Source organism: Eurosta solidaginis, chromosome X, assembly GCF_040869045.1.
Source record: "Eurosta solidaginis isolate ZX-2024a chromosome X, ASM4086904v1, whole genome shotgun sequence".
Classification (NCBI taxonomy): domain Eukaryota; kingdom Metazoa; phylum Arthropoda; class Insecta; order Diptera; family Tephritidae; genus Eurosta; species Eurosta solidaginis.
Genome location: NC_090324.1, coordinates 187,933,324 through 187,943,132, shown reverse-complemented (window position 1 = coordinate 187,943,132; position 9,809 = coordinate 187,933,324). Strand labels below are relative to the sequence as shown.

General features: G+C 42.1%; 1 protein-coding gene across 1 annotated transcript; it reads left to right on the top strand.

The window, feature by feature from the left end:
• The first annotated feature begins 2,486 nt into the window (after positions 1–2,486).
• LOC137235327 (ER degradation-enhancing alpha-mannosidase-like protein 2) lies at positions 2,487–9,454 on the top strand. Its single transcript, XM_067758348.1, has 6 exons — positions 2,487–2,589; positions 5,851–6,012; positions 6,897–8,558; positions 8,605–8,828; positions 9,176–9,330; positions 9,403–9,454. Exons 1-6 carry the CDS (start codon positions 2,487–2,489, stop codon positions 9,452–9,454), a joined length of 2,358 nt encoding a protein of 785 aa, XP_067614449.1.
• Positions 9,455–9,809: the final 355 nt, after the last annotated feature.

Below are 9,809 nucleotides of genomic sequence, written 5' to 3'. Positions count from 1 at the left end.
GGTGGTGGGAAGTTCCTCGTTGGGATCTGGGTTGGTAACGTCCTGAGTAGTTGCTACTTGGGCTGCCGTTCTTCGAGGGCCATTGGTTTGGTGTGATATTCCGGTATCGTGGAGGGTGGAGTTGTGGCGACCTTGGCAGTATAGACACGTTCCTGTGCTTGTGCAATCTTTTACGAGGTGGGCTTGTGACAGGCAGTTTTCGCAGAGATTGCTTTCTCTCACGAATTTTTTCCGTTCGGGGATTGCCAGCTTTTTATAATGCAAGCAGCTTTGTAGCTTGTGGGAGTTCTGCTTGCACTTTCTGCAGGCGTATACTTTTTGATGCTCGGCCACATGAGCATTTGTGCGAGTTTGAGAGTAGTTGTTGTTCTGCGGGGGGTTGCGGCTTTGGTTAGGGGTTTGAGCCTGCCTGAACTGGGGATTGTTTTGACTTGTGGGAGGCTTTGAGAAATTAGTGGAGGGTGGGTTATATCGGGATTTGGCTGGTCGCCATTGATCCACCCTTTCCACTATCTCGTAGCGAGTAGTCAAAAACTGATCCATTTGGGACCAGTTCGGTAGGTCTCTTCTGGAGCTTAAAGATTGCTCCCAAAGCGCAACTGTATTTTCCGGCAGTTTTGAGGTTACCAGATATATTAATATGGGGTCCCAACTGTCTGTCGAGACTTGTTGGGTTGCTAATATCTGGAGACAGTTATTAACGGAGGATTGCAATCGCTGGATGTCTTCGCTGTTTTCAGTCGGAATGGGCTTGAGGTTCATGAGTGCTTTTATTTGGTTGCCGACCAGGACTCTTTTATTTTCGAGAGTTTGGGGTGGTTGATATAGACCGCCGTGAACATGTCACGGAAGGACGGCCATTGATCATAACTCCCGTAAAATACTTCGGTGTCACAAGCGGGTACTTTGAGGTGCATCCCGGAATTTTCTTGGGGAGTGGTCGTTGTAGCGGGGACGGGATTGCTTAGTACCCTTAGCTGGAGCTGATCGCCTATTCTTGCCTTTGTGTCTTCATATGCTATAAGGCAGTCGCGGTATTTATTGAAGGCTGAGGCCTTAAAGTCGACGGGAAGATCATTGTCATCAGATTCCACGACAGCGTCATATGCGCTCTGTAGCCTTTCCCAGAACACATCAATATTTTTGTCTTTTATCTTTAGGGATGCCTCGGTGTTATCTTGGATCTCGGTTGTGCCGAACCGAGCGCAGTAATCAGTAAAGAGATCCGTTTCGGATATAAATTTATTTTCGACCACGGTAGCCATTCTGAACAGGGACTTGCTTAATTTTATTTTAGCTATTTTGGTTGTTTTTTGGGACTGCCTGGTGTTTATTTATGAGGGAATACCAAAGGCAGAAGCTTTCCTATCGGCCAAGAGTGGGTAGGTTAGGACCAGTTAGACTCAATTGGGATTAGTCTGGGACCAGTTGGGATGACCTGCAGAATTTACCGCTGGGTATTTTAAGCAAGGTAAATGTGGCCGAATTTACTGCTGGGTATCGCCAACAATGTAAAAGTGGGGATATATATTTAAATTATACCGCAAGGGACACAAGTTAATTTTGTAAAAGTATGAGTGGGATTTGCTGGGTCTGTACTGCACCGCGATATGTATATATGTATATATTTTTCTGGCGGGAAAGTGTATTTTTTGGCGGGAAATTTATGTAAATGGCGGGAAAATCTATATATGTAGCTCTTGGGAATCGCCAAATTTTAATTGGGGATATACTTTGAGGAGTATTATTATGTTTTAAGGGGGCTGGTTCCGTCAAAGGCGACGAAGGACCATTAGATAATTCGATAGCCTACTAATCGCCGTTGTGGGGTTAGTTGTGTGGCTCTCGCTTCACGGCTGCATGAAGATGAGCGTTAGGAGGCAGTACTCTAATACGGGTATGGCGTGCTCAATCAATAAAAGTACTGATTCGAAATAGCTATATTTTATTTCCTCACAAGGTGAGAGGCCAGTGTACGTAGGATGAAACAAATTACCTGGGATTGTGTCCAATGGGAAGATTGTGGCGATCCGAAGTACAAGTATATAAGAGCGATGAGCATCAATTGGTGTGGTAAAATGCAACTGGTGTTCTATAAAATGATGTAGTACGCAGCTTGTGCCACGGTCCGCACTTCCAATGGTTAGGAATTCAAATAGGTGATGACTCCGGTGTCTTGCCTTCTGCGTGTGAAGCTTATGTAATCTGTATTTGTAATCTGATTCCGTAACTTTATGCCAGGAGAGGTTGTTGCAATTTTCAGGGCAGCTTGCCTTTATTTTGTATTACATATGCCTTTCGAATTTCAAACACTGTGTTGTTTATAGATTTTTTCACATACGTAATTTAATTATGGATTGATATATATAATTTTGTTATTCACACTCAAAAGAACTTTTTGTTAACCGAAGCTGATTTGCAAAGATGACAATAAACAATGTATAAAATGTAACAAAAAGGTGGTGGTTTTCTGACAGATGTCGATCATGCCAGATCGCCATCCTGTACGTGCGGCGAATTCGATTTGGTGGATTTTGCGCGGTGGAGGCTGCCACACGGCCATGAGCATTCCCAATAGGGAATTTAAGGGTAAATGCCATGTATTGATTTTGGGGGTAATTCAATATAATATAATTCAATATATTCGAATACAATACAAGATACGGGATGTATATAAATTCATAGATATACATAGAGAAAAGGAGGGGGATGGGACGGGTGACAGCCCACACCGCGCAAACAGCTAGTTTTAGTTTTTCGAAAGCGTTTTCGCACGCTTCGTCCCAAACAAATTCAACTTTTTCCTATTTAAACGATTTAAAGGTGCTGCCAGTGACGCAAAATTCGGTATAAATCGCCTGTAATAATTTGCAAAGGCGACAAATCGCCTAACCGCATCTTTGTCTTTTGGCTTAGTATACCTTTTAATAGCGTCTATTTTCGAATCATCTGGCAGCAAACCTTTTGACGTGCATTTATGGCCTAGAAAAGTTACTTCGGAACGAAGGAAATTGCATTTGTTTGGATTCAGCTTTAAATCAAACTTTCTACAGGTTTCGAAAACTTTTTCTAAATTTTTAAGGTGGTGTGTCTCACTACAACCAATGACGATAACGTCGTCAATATACATAAAAGCCTGGTTTGGCGAAATGCCTGAAAATGCTATTGACATCATACGAGAAAAAGAGTTTGGTGCAATATTTAACCCGAAAGGTAAAACTTTCCAACGAAAAGCTCCTCGATCTGTACTGAAAGAAGTTACGTCTCTAGATTTAGGGTGAAGAGGTATTTGGTGAAAACCAGAAAAAGGGTCTAAAGTTGAAAAGTATTTGGCTCTGCCAAGATTGTCGAGTATGTCATCAACGCGTGCTAGTGGAAATTTGTCGGCTATAAGCTTTTTATTGACTGTTCTAAAATCTACGCACATGCGATACGCTTTTTTGCCTGCTGAATCTTTTTTCGGTACCAAAATTAAAGGACTGTTATAATTTGAAAAACTAGGTTCGATTAAATCATTCTGTAATAGGTTTTCGACTTGTTTATTTAGTTCTTCGCGTTGTGTGTATGGCAAACGGTAATTTTTAATATAGACAGGACTTTTGTCAGTTAATCTAAGTTTTTGTTCATAGAAATTATTAAGCGTCATTAAGTCGGTTTTTAATGCAAAAATATCAGAATATTTCAAACATAAATCAAGTAATTTCTGTTTAGCGTAAGAAGGCATTTGTTCGGCCTGAGTGCGTCGTAAACCGGCAGTGGGTAGGCGCACAAGGGTCGATCTCGCTCAATGGATGATGCACTCAAAAGGAAATAAAGAAGAACACGGGAGGAGTTTCCTCGTTATAAAAATGCACTTTATTGGGTAGAGGTAAAATAAACTTGTTACAATATTACCTGAATATGCTGGAACACAGTGGAGATCGCTGGCGGCAGATGTTAGCTGGTTGGCTGTTGAAATCAAAGAGGCCGGTTGTATAGCAAGCTACAACCGTTGACCCGCAAAATCCTCCGTTTTGGAGGGGAAAGGCACCCACACATCAACCCCGACATGCATATGCATGAGTGCTGACAAAAAACACACATACACGTACATGTAAATGCATGCACATGCATGTGGCGGTGATGGTGTGGGTGGTTACAAATTAATTCGAGTATCGAGTATCAATTCGCAGGGTTGCATTGGGGGGATCGCAGACAGATGCGGAAAAAGTTAGGCATCCTGCCTAAACATGCCGGCCCCCCTTGCGATGCGCAACATCATTTTCCGCCAACGACCTCCACTGAAACGAGAAAAATGAATATAAATGAATATAAGACTTACGCACTAAACTTAATCTAGATGAGGAGTTCGTCTGACGACGCAAAATGGCCGGGAATCCCTTCCGACTTGCTTCGCATGCCACCTGAGCTAAGATTTGTAAAATTAGCGGTTATGAACAGTTAACAGTGAATATTTCTTGCCATTGAATTATACATAAATATAGAAATTCAGAATGTAATATGTGTATAGTCGATGGCCAGTAAGGCTGGACGAAAGGCCGAGGTCTCCGTTCCAGAGTGGCACCATTTCTTGTTATTCTTTGGTTTTTTGTCGTTCCGGATGGAGAGGCCGAGGTCTCCATTCCAGATTTGCGGTTTTTTTTGTTGGTTGGACGAAGAGGCAGAGGTCTCCGTTCCAGACTCGAGGGTTTTGAGGTTTTTCTGGGCTGGACGAAGAGGCCGAGGTCTCCGTTCCAGCGTATAACGTGTCGTGTCGCTCTCAGGTCGACTGTGGCATTTTATGGATGTGCCAGGGCGAGTGGCCATGAGGTTGGTTGGGTGAAGCGAAGGTGTTTTATTACAAAAGCGTATATTAAAATAGATGAATAAAAGCGAGTTTAAAGCGAAGCGTAGGGGCCGACGAAGGTATGTATTTAATTTTGCGCGAAAGCTCATGACGAGCAGCGCAAATCGTAATTAAATTGGAAAGTGTACCAACTGCCGGTGCTTGCATGCAGATTGGCGATGCGTTCTCAACGACGCGTTTTATCTGCACGTACCATTTTGAGATGGCGTGCAACCCTGTCGTGTATTTATTGGTCAGCGGACAGCTGGTATGGTGAATTTGTGGCGTGCGAATATATATACATATATGTATTTGCTTGCCCTTGAAAAAAAACTAGGTCACTGGGGCAGTAGCACACTAGGCCGGTAGAAACAGTTGACTTTTTTCCATTTCGGGATTTTGTCGTGTCGGGATTCTTTTATTTCGGGACCCGTATTGTTTTTGTACCGAGCCCTTATAATGACTGTTTGTGATGTTTGTTGTTGAAAAACAACAAGTCCTGTCCCCCGCCAGAAAACAGTGCCCAAAAAAAACGGAAAGGGTAAAAAAAAAAAACAAAAAAAAAATTTCTTGTAAAAAAAAAAAAAAATTTTAATTTTTTTTGCGAGGAAAGGTTGTTTTCTTTGTTTTGTCCTCCCCTTTTTTTGAGTTCCTTTGTTGTGTATGACTGCTTGGTACTGCAGTAGATGCCTATATTCGGCAAAAACACGTCAGTACCGATTCTGATGTTTTGCGGTTTTCGGTACTGCTTTGGTGTAGTTATCGGTATCCGCTTTTTTTTTCTTTCTTAATATGACAGCACTAATGAGGCTGCCGTTGGTATGTTGCGGGTTGCCACCCAGTTGTTTTCCCGTAACAGGAATTTTCCAGGGTACATTAATGTAGGATTGTGGTGGATAAATTACCCTCACCACATTGTTATTTGGAAAAGGATTTTCAAGCTGGTAAAACGTAAGTATGACAAATTCCTAACAGATTTTTTGATAATTTTTTCTATAATGGATTTTTTGCTCTTTTCGTTTCAGATGGAACCGATGCAACTGCTTTTAGTGTGTTTGGAGACTGGGGAAGAGGAGCCAATCCAGGTGGTGGCGGATGTCCAATACCCGGAGCGGCGGAGGGGCTCCTATATCCACCACGCGCCGGACGAGTTGGTGCAGCAGGCGGTGGAGGAGGTGTTGCGACAAGTTAGGCCCTGTGTGCTCCGGGCCCTGCAGACGCCTCTGGTGGTTAAGTTACGCGGGAGCACCACCGCCTGGTACGCCAGGTTCCATAAGGCGCACGAGAACGTGTTGTGGGAGCCGCAGCCAGCACAGGGTCCAACGCCTCAGGGGGGGTATCGATGTCGTGTGTGCCAACGGCATCTTCGGTCGTTTGGAGGCTTGATTGCCCATCTAAATGGGCATATGCAATTTTACCCGTATAGGTGTTGGAGTTGCCCCAAGCGGTATGCGTCGTCCGCAGCGCTCTCCGTGCATCGCCGTCTTCGCCACTGAAGTGGGTTTCTGTGCCACTCAGTTACGGCTGTGAAGTACTTTAATTTAATATTTGTTGAAAAGAAAAAAATAATAAATGGATTTATATTATCCTTCATATGATTTCGGCCTGATTAGTTAGGTGGGGGGGGGGGGGCCTCTTGTGATTTAACCTTGTGTTGTCTTCTCTACTCTTAGACAGACGCAAACAAGAAACGCACCATTGGGTGGTCGAGTTGGGTAACATGGCAACTCTGTCGTTTCTCGTTTTCTTGTATGTATCATATATACATACATACGTTGGTTGAACATTCCAGTATAGAGAATGAAGCAAAAAGCAAAAATGAATCGAAAGATTAATTTTACCGTTTTTGCTTCAATTCATGTAAAATTTACGAGTTGCTGGACACAAGGGTAAGTAGTAAAATATTTTGCAATAATTTTATTTCAATGACTATTTTTTATGGTATGTCAGATTTTTAATTCATTTTTCGTTTATTTTCAGGTGACTGGTTTTTATTTTAGTCAGTAGATAGTTTACAAGGATTAAAAAGGTATTTGCTGTTGGCATGTTGGAATATTGCTTGTATGTCTAGTTGTTGCCCATATAGCAGAAGACGCAGGTGCCTCACGGTTTTACACAAAGGAAGATATGGTGGAGTTAAGAGAAAGAGTACGCGCCATGTTCCAGCATGCTTACGAAGGTTACATACAGTATGCCTCTGATTATGATGAGCTACGCCCGCTGACGTGTGATGGTGTTAACCCATGGGGTTCATATTCGTTAACACTTATTGATGCATTAGACACACTTGTCACCGTGGGTAACTATACAGAGTTTAGACGCATGGCTAAACTCATTGAAACGATTGATTTCGATAAAGATATCAACGTTTCGGTGTTCGAGACAAATATAAGAATTGTGGGCGATTTGTTGTCGGCGCATATGTTATCACGACGCGCTGGTGTGGTGCTAGAGGAAGGTTGGCCATGCGAAGGGCCATTACTGCGTTTAGCTGAGGACGTAGCACATCGTTTGCTACCCGCATTTGATACAGCTACTGGCATGCCTTACGGTACTGTCAATTTACGGTATGGTGTACCGCAAGGTGAGACGTCGGTCACATGTACAGCTGGTGTTGGTACATTTCTAGTGGAATTTGGTGCACTTAGTGGTTTGACTGGTAATACAATTTGTGAAGATCTTGCTCTAAATGCTGTGTACGCTTTATGGGAGCGGCGTTCACCAATTGGGCTCCTTGGCAATCATATAGATGCGCAAACAGGCCGCTGGACGGCGCTGGATTCGGGTATAGGTGCAGGGGTGGATTCATTTTTTGAATACTTGGCGAAAGGAGCAATTAGGTTAAATCGTCCCGAGTTAATGGAAATGTTTCATGAGGCGCGCAAAAATATAGATAAATATTTGAAAAGGGATGACTGGTACGTGTGGGCTAATATGTATACGGGTCAAGTTACTTTACCAGTTTTTCAATCACTTGAAGCCTTTTGGCCAGGTGTGCTAAGTTTATTTGGCGATATATCGCCCGCAATGCGCACTTTAGTAAGATATAGTACGGTGTGGCGTAAGTACGGTTTCCTGCCTGAATTCTATACCATACCACTGGGAGAGGCCTCGCCAAATCGTGAGATCTATCCATTGAGACCAGAATTAATTGAGTCAGTGATGTATTTGTATCGTGCAACAAAAAATCAATTTCTTCTTGAGTTGGGCGAAGATATGCTGCACTCAATTGAGTTTAGTGCTAAGACACGTTGCGGATATGCAACGATTCGTAATGTAGTAACGCACCAGAAAGAGAATCGGATGGAATCATTCTTCCTCGCAGAAACTACAAAATATCTGTATCTACTTTTCGATGAGAATAACCTATTACATAATGATGGTGGCGTTGGTGAACGTCAGCAGACACCGTATGGCGAGTGTGCAGTCAATGCAGGATCCGATATATTTAACACTGAAGCACATCCTGTCGACATGTCTGCATTGCATTGTTGCCATGACATAAAGGCAGATATATTCGATGATCTTGAGTTTAAAAGGCTTGACCGTGTATTAAGTGCGCTCAACAATCTAACAAACTATACCCCGACCCTAAACAGGAAGGAGAGTGAAGGCGATGATGATTCAGTGCGTTTAATGTCACAACAAATGAAATTATTACGTGAAGACTATGAACAGGCGTTAATCAATACCACTGCTATGCAAGAACTCCTATTGAAAATACTTATAAATGGTACACTGAAAGAACCGCACATTTGTGCCACTGTTAAATGATGCAGAAATACAAGAATTGCGCCAAGAACAGAATGATGATAATGAGCAGAGTTATGCTCAGCCAGCTCTACTTTTACATGTGCGCAGAATTGTAGAAATTAAGAAGCGTATGGTAGAAACTTTTGAACGTTTACAAGCGCTAATGGCTGAAGGTGGCCCACATTCTAGCCATCCAAATGTTACACAATCAAATGAAGAAACAAATCAAGGCACAACAACGACAACCAAAGTTTATCGATTGTTTTGCCTATCGGGAATATTATCCATAACGTTGTTTGCGTATATTATATTGATGTATATATGAGGTAGTTAATAATTCTACATACTTGCATGGAACCTTAAAAGCCAAAAAAAGGAGCTTTTGATTCTAATATAAGCATAGCCTTAGCTGAAAATATATGTATGTAAGTACGTATATGAATGAGCTATATATTCTAGTTAAAAATAAAGTTATTTAACTAGTTAGAGCGCATAAAGGTGGGCTAGAAAGGAAAAAACAAAGGTAGTTGAAATATTTTTCAGTCGTTTTTCTGCATCGGCAACTAATTTTTTTCGTTTTTGGCATTTATTTTTCAGGCAGCTGTTGCAATTTGTTGGCAGCGTCAAAATTTACTAGTAGTGCTACATCTCACTAATCATAAAGAACGTGTGGAGAAGATTAATTATGGAATCTTCCACTGGCCAGAGTTGGCAGACTACGCTGATATTCAACAAGATTATGTACCTTGGCTGTTTGTATGTATTATTGAAAAAAAAAAATGTTTATTTGTATTAATTTATTCCTCTATTGCTTTTCTTTGCAGCCAGAGGCATTTGACATTGGAGTTATCCATTCCTACTCAAGTCATCGACTAAGACAACACCTTTGCAAATTGATCAGGCAATACAAAGCATACGGCCATGCAAAACGCCGCCAATTCGGTAATATTTTATTTATTTATTTCTCCCCTTTTTTATTATTTCCGACAATACTTCTGTATTTGAAATGCACAATTGGGAGAGGACGGAGCTTAAGTAGTGGGTACCACTTATATTCCCGCATCGCGGTCCTGTGGTGCGCCCATTCACATCCCGTTCTACATATAACGCTGCTGCCGGAATGGTCGTCCGCGAAATGCAGCGCAGTCCAGATACGAGTGGTGCAGCTTTGTTTGTACAAAGTATCGTGTTGTCATTACTTGATTTGTTGTTTTTCTGGGGTCCTCGCTCT

Coding starts and splice junctions, on each gene's coding strand:
- LOC137235327 (XM_067758348.1), top strand. CDS start 2,487: ATGCCAGATCGCCATCCTGTACGTGCGGCGAATTCGATTTGGTGGATT. Junction 8,829..9,175: donor GCACAACAACGACAACCAAA/GTTTATCGATTG, acceptor TTTATTTTTCAG/GCAGCTGTTGCAATTTGTTG. Junction 9,331..9,402: donor CAAGATTATGTACCTTGGCT/GTTTGTATGTAT, acceptor TTTTCTTTGCAG/CCAGAGGCATTTGACATTGG.